Below are 15511 nucleotides of genomic sequence, written 5' to 3' on the forward strand. Positions count from 1 at the left end.
TTTCACAGGTGAGGAAACGGAATCAGAGACTGTCAATAAAAATGCCAGTTCACTCATAGAGAAGGCACAGAGAATGTGCCAGGCACTATCCAAAGTGTTGTAAATACTAAGATGTATTGAGTCTTCGCAACAATCTTGTGAGTTGGGTACTATTATTATTCTTTTTTTATAGATGAGGTTAAGTCAGGCTCAGAGAGGCTAATGATTTGCCATGCATGGGTCACCCAGCTAGTGAAACACACAGAGAGAATAGGAACAGAGGTAGACAGGTTCTAGAGCTCTACAGCCTCTTGTCAGCTTGTGCCAAGTCACAGAGCTGGGAAGAGGCAAAACTGCAGAGCTTGGCTGCCCTTCCAACCCTGCCCACCACTTCGTAGTAATAGCTCACATATCTGAGGGTTTAACATGGGTCCTTTCTACTCACTTTACTGCTGTTACTTTACTTAAGCCTCCCCACTTTGCAAGTGAGGAAACTGAGGCATAGAGGTAAAGTGACTTGCCTGCGCTGACAAAGGGAGTAAGTGGCAGAGAAAGGATTTGAACCCAGGCAGTCTGGACCTCAAGCCCATAGCCCCCACTAACAGCCTGTCCTCTTGGCTACTCCCCCTCCATAGAGTTTTCCCTTGTTCTCCCTGGTGTCTAGAGTCATGGGTAAGTTTCCATCTGTGCAAAGTCTAAGAGGTTTCCGGTCACTGCTGGCTTTCTGTTGACTTTGCTCAACTGTTTGCTCTATGGGGACAGAAGCTGACTGCCATGCTCCTTGTGCAGACTTTTCATGGACCTAGGAGTCCCAGCAGAAGCTCTGTCACAGACTGAAAATGAAGACATCTGGGCTGCCGGCTTGGAGGGCCTCAGCAGAGCTGATTCTTCTCTGTGCTGCTCTGGGTTCTCTCAGTTTATCTGGCTCCAGGTAAGTGACGGTTACAAATGATTCCCCAATCAATAATGTGACAGGGACTATAAAGCCACATAATGCTGACCGCCTCTTTGTCCTGCGCCTAGTGAATAAGGAACATCTCTCAAAGCAATTTGCATGCATTTGATAAAATAATATCAACAACTGTCTTCAAATTATTGTGGAACCAAGCATCTGACTTCAACAAAAGTTCCCAGAAGAAACTGACATGTTTAAATGTATTTTGTCACACTGAGAAGAATAGGATACTTGTTCTGTGTTCTGAACAAAGGCCCGGTGTGATTCTTTATGCAAAAGAAGGTTTGTTATGTATGGAAAAAAAGAGCCAACTCACGTCAATGATTTTAATTTATGAGAGGGACCCACTATACCTGCTCATCAACCCAAACTCTTTGGGTTCTCAGGTGCTCTTGCTCGCTCACTGGCTCTCCCCCTGCCTCCACACACAATCGGTATGTTCCCAGCAGATAAATGCTAACTGATTTATTTCATCATTTTTTGAATTGTTAATAGGTTATAAAACAGGCTAAAGAAAATATCTGAGTGGAAGCTCAAACTTGGGCTCCAGTGAAGGAAGTCCCAGTGACTTGGCAATGGGGGGATTCTCCCTGTACATGATCCTCCCTAACCACGAATACTGAAACACTCAGGTATCCCAGCAACCCTCTGGGAAGCAACCTGGTGAGCAACCCCCTGAGAAGGACTGTTAGTGCCATTCCTTTTGTTCATTCCATAAATGCTGTCTGAGCACAACCTCCCACTTAATGTGAGGAGCACTAATACCCATTGGACATGCGCCTTGGTCTCAGCTCTGCTGAGCACTCAACTGCCATTGGGCACTGCCCCTAAAACCAGGACGGTGAGTGTTCACTACACACTGGGCACTCAACAAATAATAGCTATTATGATTATCAAGAATCTCAACTTGGCCCCAAGCTGCCAAGTCCTTCTTTATCTCTTATTCACGCTATGTAGAATAGCAAAATGATCCTCAAAGAGCAGAAGAGATTCCCTGATGTTTCATCAGTCTCAAACCCATACCTGGATCCCGGTTTGGTGTTCTGGCCTCTCCGCATGATTTCCAGTCCTGAACACAGCATGGATTTGAATTCCATGCTTGGAGTGGAAGAACAGTCTTCGGTTCTGAAACAGGAGTGGCTGAGACCTCCCTCCTGTTAGCTGAGAAAGGTTTTTGTCTTTAGTTCTTCTTATAATCAAGTCAGATGAAATCATCACATTTTCATAAGATTGGTTGTTTATTTATTGCCCCTCTGGGCCAGGCACTTAGATGCATTAGCTCTAATCCCTCCCAGCTATTTGAGGTAAGTGCTACTGTTTATAGTTTTACAGAGAGGGAAACTAAGATTGAGAGATAATGGAACTCACGAGGCTACTCACTTCATCTGGAAGAGAATATGGATTCAAATCCAAGTTTTTTTCTGCTTCCAGAGCTCCTGAGTATCCCTGCACCATCCTGCCTCTCACATGCCTAATCCCCTCTCGGGCTGCATGGTGTATCTGACTTGCTGGGCCCCTATGCTGTTTCTCTATCTCTGGGCCACACATTTGTTACCTTGAGCTGTTGCTTTAAATTTCATGTCTATAACCGCCACTGACAGAGAGAGGAGAAATTAAAAATCTGCCACCCAGAAGCTGCCCCTTCTAGCAAAGAGGAAGGACGCTAGTTGCGGAAGGGATGTAACTGCCTAACAAATTGTGTGTGACAAGAAAGTTGTTGTGCATTTCTACAGAAAGCCAAAATATATTGACACACCCCATCTATATAAGCTGATAGCTTGCAATTTACTGCTGACCTAATCCTGCCTTACTCGATGGATCCATCTTTATTTTGATCAGAGACTCCTGTTAGAAAGAGAGGAGACAGGGACCCTGTGAAATATGTCCTAATGTTGGCTGCAGCGTTCTATACACCTTGAGGAAAGGTGCATCCCTGCCATTCCTTCTGTAGAGGGATATGTTCCAAGGGCTTCTAGAAGGGTGTTTATTGTAGCATTATCTGCAATTGCAAAACACTGGGCAAATGTGAATGTCCTTCAAAGAAAAAAAAGAATAAATCGAATGCAATTTATGTCCTTTGATGGAACATCTAGGTAAAAGAAATGAACTAGATCTCTTTATGAATCAACAAGTATTAGGCTCAGACATAGAGTGTTGACTGACAGAAGCAGCTTGCACAATAATATGCACAGTATGGGTAAGGACACAAAAGCCCTGCTTCTATTGCACATATGTATATATATGTAAAAATATTTAAAGGACTCAAGAGATACATTTAAATTCCTGACAATAGTTCCTTCTGAAAAGGAGGAGAAGGAAATGGAATTGCAGTTGGTATCACATGCAGATATGAAATGTATAGGGTTATTTTTTTACTTAAAAAATGAAAGACTAGGGGCACCTGGTTGGCTCAGTCGGTTTAGCGTCTGACTCTTGATTTCGGCTCAGGTCATGATCTCAGGGTCGTGGGATAGAGCCCCACATCAGGCTCCGTGCTCAGTGCGGAGTCCGCTTGAGATTCTCCCTCTCTCTCCCTCTGCCCATCCTCTGCTTTCTCTCAAATAAATAAATAAGACTTGAAGGTAATATGCCAAAATGTTAATAATTGGCAATCCTGTGTCGTGAGTACGTGACTGTTTATTATTTTACTTTCTGTACTTCTCTGGGCATGTTTAAGTTTTCAACATTAAAAACATACCTTTTGAATGACAGTCAATTCAGCTGGCCCAAAGGTCCATCTGGTTTGTTTCTGTAAAAATCCCTAGGCGTGAAAGGAACGTGCTGTATCCCTACACAGAGGCAAGGATTTACAGATACAACTTAATGCCAGCCTTTCTTTCAGACTTGCATTTTGTAGTACTAATAAACCACACGCATCCTACCCATGTAATTGACAAACATACTATTTATTCAGCTGATTACTTCATTATATTGCCACCTCCATAATGCAAATGGGGTGCAAAAATGAGAGATCTGGTGGCTGTCACCACTTTTTAACCAAGTTCCTTCTGTAAACGATCATCTTGCCTATTAACAGGCTTTCAAATCTTAGAGAGGAAAATAATTGTGACTCTTAAAAGTGTGTGTGTTTGCATTACTTACCCACTCAGTCTCAACTGTGGCCCAGAATTGGGTTGATAGTTGCTGAAAACACAATGTAACTGCTTCTGAGTTGAAACAGGAAGAAGGTACCCTGCTGAGCTGTCAAATATATACTTAGGAGAAGCTGAATCACAGACAATATTGTTTTGTCAAACCTGGGCAAATTAGTAGATAAGAGCAAATTCTGAGCCCCCCCACCACCACCACCACTGGTGTGCAGCATCCTGCCTCAAGTAACCATTTTAAAGTATCCACCTGTGGTTTCCAGGAAGAGTCTTTGACCTTTCCTTAAAGATCCAACTTTACTAGGCAATTGATTTTTGCTGGTCTCTGGGGCAGTTGTGGAGATGGATTTCACTGTAGTTAATATTATCCTCTTTTTAGGACTTTTGCCAAGTGAGAATGTATTGTTAATGACCTTGTCTGGAGTGATGTACTATGTATTTGAGTCGGTGGAAACTATGTGATGCTCTCCCTAATGACTCAATCTCGGACACGGGGATGAAAAAAACTTTGCATAGAGAAGGAGGGCACCAGGGTGTAGGTGCTGGCCTGGTTCCTCTGCAGGCAGCATGGGGAAATGGATACAGAGGCGCTAGAGTTAAACAGACCTCAGCTCAGACCCCAAGATCACCGCGTACCAGCTGTGTGGCTCTCGGGCATTTCCCTTATCTGTCCAAGTGGCAGTGTCTTCTCACATTGCTGTGAGAACTCTAGCATGGGTAAGACACCTCTCACAGGGCTTGACGTGTCCTGGTTGCTCAGCAAATCTGTTTTCTTTCTCATCTCTTGTGCCTTGAAAAGGAGCACAGATTACAAGGGATTTTACACTGTTGTATGCTCTTTCCGTTGGAAGAAAAGTAAAATCATAATACACCCATCATATTATGTGTGGGGAAACGGGAGGCCGAGACAGATTCACTGACATGGTCATTTATTCACCCTTTTACTGAATGTCTCACCGAGTGCCAAGAACTCAACAAAAATATTGCCTTACTCTCTAGACATATTTTAGGTCTCATGTCGCTTGACTCTTCTGCAGATGTGACACTGTCTGCCTCCCTCCCTCCACCCCCTTCCCCGGCCTCACTGACATCCCCACTCATTCTCTGTGCTGCCCGTGCTCAGGACTGCCAGGGCACCAGTCTTTCTTGGTCTGCTGGTGGTCTTGATGTTCCCCGAGGACTTACCTCTGGCCTGCCCCTCCTCTCAAGAACGATCTTACCCTCTGCCATAGCTTTGCATGATCAGATCCGTATATCTGGTGAAAAATCTCTCTTCTGAGTATGAAACCCACATGGGAACTAATTGCCGAATATCCTACATAGGTGTTCCATGAGCACCTGGAACTCAGCGTGTCCCAACCGCATCTTCCCCAACAAGCTCTTTTGCTCCTGTGTTCCTCCCTCATGCACACACTCAGACTGGAAACAAGCATCAGCCCTAACCTGTTCCTCTTGCATTCTATCCATTCCACCTGAGCAGTGCCTCATATACCTGTTCTCTCCAGGTGCTCTCCCCTAGACACTACCAGAGTTCAAGTTCACATCACTCCTCGGTGCTACTGCACGAGCCTCCTACCTGCTTGTCCTACATCTAGGCTCTCTGCACCCCTGCCAGTCTCCACACTATAGCCCCCAAAGCAAAGCTCTGGCCATGGAGCCTGTGTACTTAAAAACCTTGCCTACTGGATAAAGTCCCAAACAGTTAAGACATGAGACGTGTTTCTCTTTTCCTATCCTAAGACAAACTGTGAGTTCCAGAAGGCAGAACCTGTGTTCTATATTTCCCTATGTCCCCTGTAGCACAGTACCCTGAATGTTGTTGCTTCTCAGCAAATGTTTCATGGACTCTTAATATGAGAGAGTGCCTTATAGACCATCAAGTCCAGGGGCATCTGGGTAGCTCAGTTGGTTAAGCATCTGAATCTTGATTTTGGCTCAGGTCATGAACTCAGGGTCCTGAGATTAAGCCTGGCATCAGGCCCTGTGCTGGATGACCTGCTTAAGATTCTCTCTCTCTCTCCCCCTCTGCCCCTCCCCCTCCTCTCTCCCTAAAAAAAAAAAAAAAAAAAAAAAAAAAAATCCAGTCCAAACTCTCCTTTCCCAGGGCATAACACAGAGGCCCACAGTGGGGTGGTGGGGAGGTTGCTTAAAGTCCTGTATCCAGCTGTGGTTGTATTCCCTGCATATCTATAGCAATTTAGAGTTTATAAAGTGTTTACATGTACTTTCTTAGTTAATCCTAGAGAGAACCTTGTGAGACAGGTCTGATTCTCCCATTATATAGAAGAGAAAAGTGAAACTCACACCGGTGGAAAAAGCACCAAGATCCCCCAGCTGCTGATGTACTGTCTTCTGCTCTGAGTTCAGTACTCTTTCCACCATAGCTAGCCCGACTGTAAAGCGCTTATGGGTGTCAGTAACTGTTCGCTGGGTGCATTAACCTACACTTGAATGATAAACTAATAGCCTCACACAATTGAGCAAATATATATTTGTTGAATGGGTGGGTAGGTGGTGGTATGTATACTTAATCCTCTTCTGACACTTGCCTCTGTCCTCTCATGATGACCCTTTAGAGCTGAAAGGCCACACTCTCTTGAGTCGAACGCAGTCAATGTGAGCCTTGCTAAGAGCAGACAGACGCGGAGTGTGGGTGTCATGCTGATGCCTGTTAATTGTGAAATGTCCAGCTGGTCCTCCTGGACCACGTGTGATCCCTGTCAGAAGAAAAGGGTAAGTACTCGGGACTTGGGTGGGCTCTAAGCTTCCAGAAGCCCTCTCAGCAAGATTGGCTGAGGCAGTGCCGACAGTCCCTGGCACATAGTAGGACCTCGATAAATGTTGGTTTATTTAATGAATGAATTCTTTTCCTCTGTGCTGCCAAGTAGTTGATCCTTTCTTCAGCCTTCCAGTTATTCTCCTAGCATAGCTCTCCTTGCTCATGTTAGCTTCCTGATCAGACTTCCTGCCTCCAATGTTGCTCTTCCAATCCATCTTCGTGGTGGAAGCAGGGGAGCTATCAAAAATGCACGTCTGGCTTGTCTTTTCCCAGCTGGGAATCATCCGAAGTCCACACGTGGCCCTTAGGCTCAAATCCAGACTCATGGCATTCAAGGCCCCCCATGACGCGGACCTGGCTAATGTCTCCATAAAACATGCCCACTCCAGCACACAGAACACTTGCCTCTCTCTGACCATTTCTCATTCTCTCTCTGCCTTTATTCATGCTGTTTTCTCAGGCTGGAGTGACCTTTCCCACTTCTGTCACTGGCCAACACCTACTCATGATTTGAAACTCTGTTTATAAGCCACCTCTTTTGAGCTCTTCCTTGACTTCTCAGCCCAGTTAGATGGGCAACCTTCCATGAGCCATAAAAGCTCCCTGCTCTTCCTGTCATTTAGTCTTACTTAATTATTTACCTTTCCATGAAATGGCGGGCTGTTGAAGGTTTATTCAATTCCATATCTTCAGTGTAGTCCAATTTCTAGAAGATAATAAGAGCTCCATAAATATGTGCTGTTTGATCTCATGATATTTTCTGATCCTTCTGTAAGGAAGGGAAGACCCCGGTGACACTTCCCATGAGGCAGGTAGGTAAACAGAGACTCAGAGCAGGTGCTTTATCAGGTTCATCTGGTAGCAAGTAACAACAGGCCTTGACCTCAGGCTTCTGGCTTCTTGTCTAGTGTTCTCCCACAAAAAAACACATGGTCTCTTCAGTATTCGTCCTTCAGGTTCCCTTGTCTTAAGAGGGCTGTTCCAGGATCCCAGCTGCGAGCAGAGCAGATGTGTCAGAGAAAAGAGAATGGCTGCCATTTCCCCAACTCCTCGGGACATCAAAGCAGCTATGGGCTAAGACCCTAACGAGGCTGTAAAAGTGGGCCCAGGATATTTACACGGTTAACTGGATCTTTGTGGAGAGCCACACGGGATCATTCAGTTCCCAAAGTGGGCTTTATTGCTGAAGTTATCAACATCGATCCAATTATCTGTGGAATTGCTTCATCTACGCCATAAAGCAGGATGACTCAGCGTCAGCCAGCCAGCCAGCCAGCTGGATGGAGCTCTTCACTCGGAGTTCACTACGCTCTTGCCTTCACTGGGTGTCATCACTCTCTGCAGGGTCACTGGCTGGGGCTTTATCAAAACCTTTCCACCGGAATTGCGCGATGTCTCTCTTCTATCATTTTCACACTCCTCAAACCCATTTTGTCTTTGGAGACTGGGCTGGCCTTCCAGCAATCTTCTTTGCAGACCTCATCTCTGCCCTGTCAGCCGCTGCCTTCCAGGAAGAAAGACCCTCTGGAAATGCAAAGGAGCATGGGCGAGTGATTGTCTGTATTTTGCTGGGTGGCGGAGGGTGGATTTCCAGATGCCATACAAGTAATAACTATGGTTGATTAACATGGCATTCTTCAGGGGGGCTGCTCTCCTGGTTTGTATCCTTTTGTTGCATCAAACTCCTACCTACAACTAAGATTTGGAAGCCACCAACTCTGATTACTCCCCCACCCCCATAATTGTTTCTCATTGCCTCCTAGTAAAATACTAAATCTAACCTACCTGAGGCTTGGGAGGCCCTGCATTACCTGCCCCCTGGCTATATCTCCCTCTAGCTCTGTCCATCTGCTCTCTTATACTCTTCTCTCCAGCCGTGATGAATTTCTTTTTGTTTTCTGGGAACGAGGCACACTCTAGTCTCTCAGGTTTGGTATAGCAATTTTCTCTACCCAGATTACTCTTCTCTACCCTCCTTACACCACTTCTTCCTGTTTGCCTGACAGCTGTACTCATCTTTTGGGTCTCAGCTGAGTTGTGACTTCACCATCTCCTGAGTTTGCATCGGGGATGCCCCTATCAACTTACAGAGCGACTCTGTCCTTCCTCAGTCATGGCGGCCATCACACCTCGTTGTCACTGCCTGGTGCTTACCATTACTACCACTACCATCTGCGATGACCTCCTTGAGGGCAGGCTAGAGGGCAGGACTATGATTAAAAACAAACAAATAAGCAGTTATGGGATGAATTAGTCACAGGAATGAAAGGTAGAGATAGGGAATATAGTCAATGGTATTGTAATAGTATTGTACGGTGACTGATGGTAGCTACACTTGTGGTGAGCATAACATAATGTACAGAGTTGTGGAATCACTATGTTACACACTTATCACCAACGAGTAACATTGTCAACTATACTTCAATTAAAAAAAAAAAGGCAAGCATAAACACCTCCCTTTTTCAACATTGGGTGGCTCAATTAATGTTCTGGAAATTCAGTATTCTTGGAATAAACAAACAGGAAGTTAGAGGAATATTGACTGCTAAAAATTATAAATAATAATAAAGAAAAATAAGTACAAGAAATTGTGTGCCAACTATGTACCAGACAACATAATGAGATTTCATATAGAAATCGCTTATGTAATTGAAACTCCATAACTGTACATTTAGGTAATTCATTACCCCTATTTTGTAGATTAACAAATTGAGATCACAGAGGTAAAGTAACTTGCCAACATCACATAACTGCAAAGTATCCGAGTCAGGTGTGCCTGCTTTTTCATTTATAAGATACGGAATAAACAAGAATACTTGAATCAACCCACTGGAGTAATCAAGCTGAGCGATTGTGGTTTTGTGTTTTTGAACTGGCTACATCAGTCTACTTACCTTTCGACTCTGAAGCCCAGGCTTTTCTCACATTCAACAAATCCTTATTGATCACTGCTGCTGCAGACATCAAAGGCAAGCTCTCTGCCCTCAGAGAGCTCACAGTCTAGTTGAAACAGTCACACAAACAGCCATTTGCAACATGGACCCTTGAGTGTATCCTCAGTTCCTGAGGTCCCTGAGGCTCTGCCCTTGGTTCACTTTGCTCCTCTTTGCCATAGTACAGACATGCCTACTTGCTCCGGCCCTCTCAGTTCTATGGGGAACCGTGTAACTTCTCTGACAAGGAAGTTGAAGACTGTGTTACCAGCAGACCATGCAGAAGTCAAGTGCGATGTGAAGGCTTTGTGTGTGCACAGACAGGTATAAAGGGATGCAGGAGTGGGAGGGGAAATCTAGCAAATGAGGTGATGATGCCTGATGGTGGGGGGACTGGCCATTATCTAGTGCTCAAGGTTAGAGTCATGTGTCAGACCAGGAGGCCTCCTTGATCTCTCTTTACATGTATTATTTCACAAAAACAGCCCTATAAAGTAGATGTTAAAATTATTTCCATTTAATGAATTAGGAACTTGGGACTTGGGGAAGTTCTTGCTCAAGATCAGACAGCAGGTAAGTAGAGGAGCTGTGATTAGAAATTGGGGAATGCAAATTGCATTCGCTGACATGAAGGACACCAAAAGTATGCATGCTAGAATCAGTAATCCTGAGTCAAGGCTTCTTTTGACTTTGTGACCTAGGAGAAGTCACTTAACCTTTCTGTGTGTTGGTCCTCTCAACGGAAAATTGGAAGTGACGTGAACACCTTATAAGCATGCTCTAAGCATCAAGGGACACAATGGATCTGAACGCTCTTTACAGGCTGTGAGCCCTGATGGCTCGCTCGGAGGCTTGGGACTCAGTATAATACAGAGAACCTACAACAGTTACATAGGATGGTTAGATCGTTTATCACTGAACAATTTTTGCAGAGGTAGTTCTTGACTTTTGCATTTCTGCATCACCAAGTACAGAATAGCCCCTAAGGTGTGATACAGTCAGTAAAAATTTTTGATTAAGGGAAGGGAGGAGAAAAAGCACGGATGGATGGACAGAGGGCAGGAAGGAGCGTACAAACAAATAATCATCTGCTGCGGAACCAAGTAAACACTTGTCTTTGCAACTCATTCATCTCATGAATTCAAGCAAACCTATGCCTCTCTATTCCTCCAAGTCTCCAGCAAAAATATGAGTATTTTGACCCAAATTATCTAGATGGGAGTTGCAGCTCTCTACATTCACTGTACCCATGTGGACCGTGCTTCAGGATTTTTCAAGAAAGAGTTAGAGATTTTTAGAGCCATTTCCAGCACTTATTGCAAATGCAGAATTCTGTGTAATAAATCTGAAAGACTTTTACAGTGTGTCCATGGACTCATAATGGCCAGTGTTCCATGATTCTGACCAAAGCCATAATGGTTATTCAGGCAGGCTTTAGTTTAAGTGTTTTATAAGAAACATTTGAAGACCAGATTTATATTCTTCTGCTTTTAATATTGATTAAAAATGATCAGACACATCTAAGGAAAAAAGGTCACCTGTCTTACAGGTTTTATCTCCCAAAAATATACAAATAGGAGAGGGAGTCAAGTCGAGGGGGTCGGGGGTGGGAAGCATTTAAAGGAAGCAAAAGTCTGCAGATCTTGAACATAGGGCCCAAATATTTTTAGAGTTTAAAAATAATCTAAAGGGCTATGGTGTTGAAGGCAGTGCTGTTTAGTGGGAAGAATTTGTGATTAGAAAGTTACAGTTTCCGGTCCTGCTGCAGATATTTACCAGCCATGTGCATCTGGCCCACCGAAACACTAATAAGAGGAATAACACTTAGCTAGCACTTACCACGAGCCACTGCTGTTCCATTTATTCATTTAAACCCCCAACAATCCCCGGAGGGTAGGTATGATGACCTCCCCATTTTACAGATGAGCAAATTGAGGCAGGGAGGAGGTCAGGTAACCTGTGGAAGGTCACATAGCTAGCAGGACCCACCAAACCCACCTCCCCTTGCAGCCCCAGGGAACGAAGTCTAGACTTCCCTCCTGTCTGGCCACTTTGATCCCGGCCATGCAGACACTTTCCCTTTCCCCACCCTTAATAATCTCCCCTCCAAGTACATTCAGAAATGCAGCGCTGACCCACCCTGATACAAAAGGACTAATCAAAATGGCCTGAAAGGCCCAGCAAAATGTCTGGCACATCGTAGGTGCTCACACCGTGTTCACTCCCCTCTTGGCAGCCACGTGACTATGGGTAACCCCCTTTCTCCCTCCAGGGAGGTGTGTAAACCGCAGACTTCTCTGCAACGGGGACAATGACTGTGGAGACCAGTCCGACGAAGCAAACTGTAGGAGGATTTATAAAAAATGTCAGCATGAAATGGACCAATACTGGGCAATTGGTCGTCTGGCCAGTGGGTAAGTTACTGTCCTCCCGTTGTGTAGGTGGGAAGGCACAGAGCTGAATGTAAGTCTGGAGGAGAGGAAGGGGGCGGAGGATATTAACAGAGTTGCTGCTCCTTTCTTCCTTTCTGGACAGAGATTGTAGTGGAAGTGGATGCTCGTAGCTGCTCTCTGAAGAAGGCTCCAGGGAGCTCCAGGAGCACGTCCTGGGGACAGACAGAGGCCACACGGAGGGCCGGGTTAGGAACACCAGGGACAGAGCAGTGCATGGAGACCATACTGGCTTCACGCCACGGCTGGGGGTGAACCTTTTAACACCTGTTATGTGACTGTTAGCTGCTTTCTAAGCATTACCTCTGAATCCTACTGACAACTTGCAGGGGAGGTGTTTTGTGTGGTTTTTTTCCCTAAGACTTATTTATTTATTTTAAAGAGAGAGAGTACATGTGGGGGAGAGGGGTAGAGAGAGAGGGAGAGAGAGAATCTTAAGCAGACTCCACTTGGAGCCTGATGTAGGGCTCGATCTCACGACTCTGAGATCATGACCTGAGCCAAAACTAAGAGTCATTCAACTGACTGTGCCACCCAGGTGCCCTGACAACTTGCAGGGGAGGTTTTATCTCTTTCTATATCTCTAGGCCCAGCATAGGGTCTGGTCCAGAGCTTAGGCTCCTAGGTAGTTAGAAATGGATTTCCGAGATGGGTCTGCCGTCAGTTTGCATTTCAGTCTTCTGGGGACCTCTGAGTTGATCAGTCCTCTGGAGAGATCAGAGGAGCAAGGTCAGAAGGGACCAAACTAGCCTGGTGTTTGCCCTGCCTTCCTGCCACATTCTGGAGCTTCTTCGCCTCCAGGAGGAAGGATGAGAGCCTTTCCTCACATGCACTAGAAATCATTGTCTATGATGCAGTGTGGGGAGAACAGTAACCCTGAGTGGAATTCACTTTCTTCCTAAACAAAAATCAAATCTCACTGCTTAAAGGTTGTCACTGGAGAGAGAGAGAGAGAGAGAGAGAGAGAGAGAGAGAGAGAGAGAGAGAGACTCCTTATATGGGGAAGACCTGCTCTCAGGACCACCTTATAACCTAGTTATTAGAATCCCCACCCCTTCAATAAGGAAACTGAGGCCTGGAAAATTAAGAGAGTTCCTAGGGATCACATGACTGAGAGGGTGATGGAGTGGACATTCCAAACCAGCAGTAGAGCCAGACTGGACCACGTAGGAGGGGACAGAATGACAGCTCAGTGGCCGTGGGACCTCAGGTGAGGCACATGTATCTGTGTGGGGCTTCGGTTTTGTCATCTGTAGATGGGAATCAATAATACCCTTCTGTCAAGTTCTATGAGGATCAAATAAGCTAATGTGATTGTAGCAGAGAAATGAGAGGCAGCTTGTGTGAGGGGAAGGCTGTGGGCTGGCAGTGAGACCTTGGGCAGGTCACTTACCCTCTGTGCTTTACTTTCCTCCTCTGTAAAATGGGCATCATCATCATCATCATCATCATCCCTATCTCTTAAGGATTAATCCTTATAAGGAGCCAAGATGTGTTAGTTGGTTATAACTGCTGCCTCCACAAAGTAAGCACCACATTGTGCTGGTTAAATAAAACAAATGTATAGACATTATTACGATACATGAAACTCTGTCACAGGAAAGAGAGCCTAAGACAATTCTGTTAGGACCAGAACCGAGGCCAGTGCACAGAGGCTGAGAGAAGACAGAGCTGGTCAGGAATGGAGGCCTGCCTTAGGAAGCAGTGAGAAATAAGGCTACAGACTGGATTGTCATCCCTTCTAACTAAACACAATGACATCTGCTGCCCCAGGTTTGGCAGGACACTTTAGAAGTGATCCATATGTAGCGTCACCCACTGCTGTGTCTGTTTCTAGTTAGCCCCTCAGTAAATGATAACTGTTCAGTGTCTTGTGATAGAGATCCTACAGAATTTAAGAAGGAAACCACCACCCTCAAGGGCACTCAGTCTAGTGCGACAACAGACACACAAATAATATCAAACATTTATCACAGACCGAGCCGTGTTTGAACACTTAATAAACATGGGCATATGTAATCCTCACAAGACCTTGTGCCCATTTTCCAGAGGAGGAGACCAAGGTACAGAGAGGGTAGCTGGTTTGCCTGAGGTCACATTACTAGGAAATGACAGGACAGGGATTTGAGCCCAGGCATCTGGCCCCAGAGTCCCTGTTCCTACCTGTTTTGCTAAACCATTCTCATAAGTTAACTGTACAAGTACAGAGTGGTAACTACTTGACGGGGGGGGTGGCAAACACGGGGTCTTAGGAGGGTCTCTAGCTTAGCACAGCAAGTGATGGGCAAGGCTTCCCATGAGGCAACAACAGAGCTCAATCTTGAAAGACAAGGAAGAGATTAAACAGTGAGCAGCTGGAAGGGCATTCTGGGCACAGGGAACAGCACCTCGGCAACGAGAAGGAGCAGAGCAGTTTGGAGGAAGTACAAGCATCTCCCAATGGCTGGGACTAGGGTCTGGAAGGGCCAGAGATGAAGCTGGAAAGCTGGTTTAGACCACATACCAAGGACCTTGAATGCTGTACCCAGGAGTTTGGGTTTCCTTCATTAGGGTCTGCCGGGGAAGATGACATAGACTGATGACCCTAACCTCTCCCCACTTTCCATGCCTTCCGTGCAGGATAAATCTGTTCACCAACAGTTTTGAGGGCCCGGTGCTCGATCACAGGTATTACGCTGGGGGATGCTCCCCCCATTACATACTGAACACGAGATTTAGGAAGCCCTACAATGTGGACAGCTACACCCCACAGGTATGTGAGAGCCAGGAAGCCCCTGGACAGTCCCTTCCTCAGGACAGAGCGGCGAGGCTGGCGTGCCCCGTGCAGTCTCATCAAGAGTCGTAGGAGCAGAATTAGGCGAGCAACAGCATCGAAGCTGGCATGGAAGACCGAAATAGGGCTGTGGATTTGGCGTCTCACAGACGTGGTGGCTCTGCAGCACAAATCACCCTGCATGCTCTGAGCCTCTGTTTCCCCCTCTTTGAATGGGGGGCTGGGAACTTTCTGCCCTACAGGGAGAGGATTAGTGAGACCCACATGTGTCAATGCAGAACACACACAGTAAGCACGTGGCTTCATGGGGGGGAGGGGACTTCCTCAGGACATGTACGCTGCGTTCTTTAGGTTATTGCCAAGTCCTCACCTATCAGAACCACGCATTCTGCTAAGCTTTTTATGTCATAGCATGCTCCGGCAAGCTAAGCCTGTATTCCTACGAACATGCCAACTTCAAAGCAAAGCTCACAGAGAATGGGGTTTGGGACAGGCTCTGGCCACACAAAACACACACACACACACACACACACAC

At 45.7% G+C, this 15511-nt stretch overlaps 1 protein-coding gene across 1 annotated transcript in view; it reads left to right on the plus strand.

Moving 5' to 3' along the window:
- The first annotated feature begins 735 nt into the window (after window positions 1-735).
- Window positions 736-15511, plus strand: part of C8B (complement C8 beta chain) — a 38034-nt gene continuing 23258 nt past the window's right edge. Inside the window, exons 1-5 of the mRNA XM_025871888.2 lie at window positions 736-910; window positions 6618-6774; window positions 9936-10077; window positions 12026-12167; window positions 14823-14955. Coding sequence (XP_025727673.2) covers window positions 819-910; window positions 6618-6774; window positions 9936-10077; window positions 12026-12167; window positions 14823-14955 — 666 coding nt within the window. The 5' untranslated portion in view covers window positions 736-818. The remainder of the gene's footprint in view (window positions 911-6617; window positions 6775-9935; window positions 10078-12025; window positions 12168-14822; window positions 14956-15511) is intronic.

The sequence above is a fragment of the Callorhinus ursinus genome, unplaced genomic scaffold (assembly GCF_003265705.2).
Source record: "Callorhinus ursinus isolate GAN/ISIS: 27379988/994484 unplaced genomic scaffold, GSC_fseal_2.0 scaffold9, whole genome shotgun sequence".
Classification (NCBI taxonomy): Eukaryota; Metazoa; Chordata; class Mammalia; order Carnivora; family Otariidae; genus Callorhinus; species Callorhinus ursinus.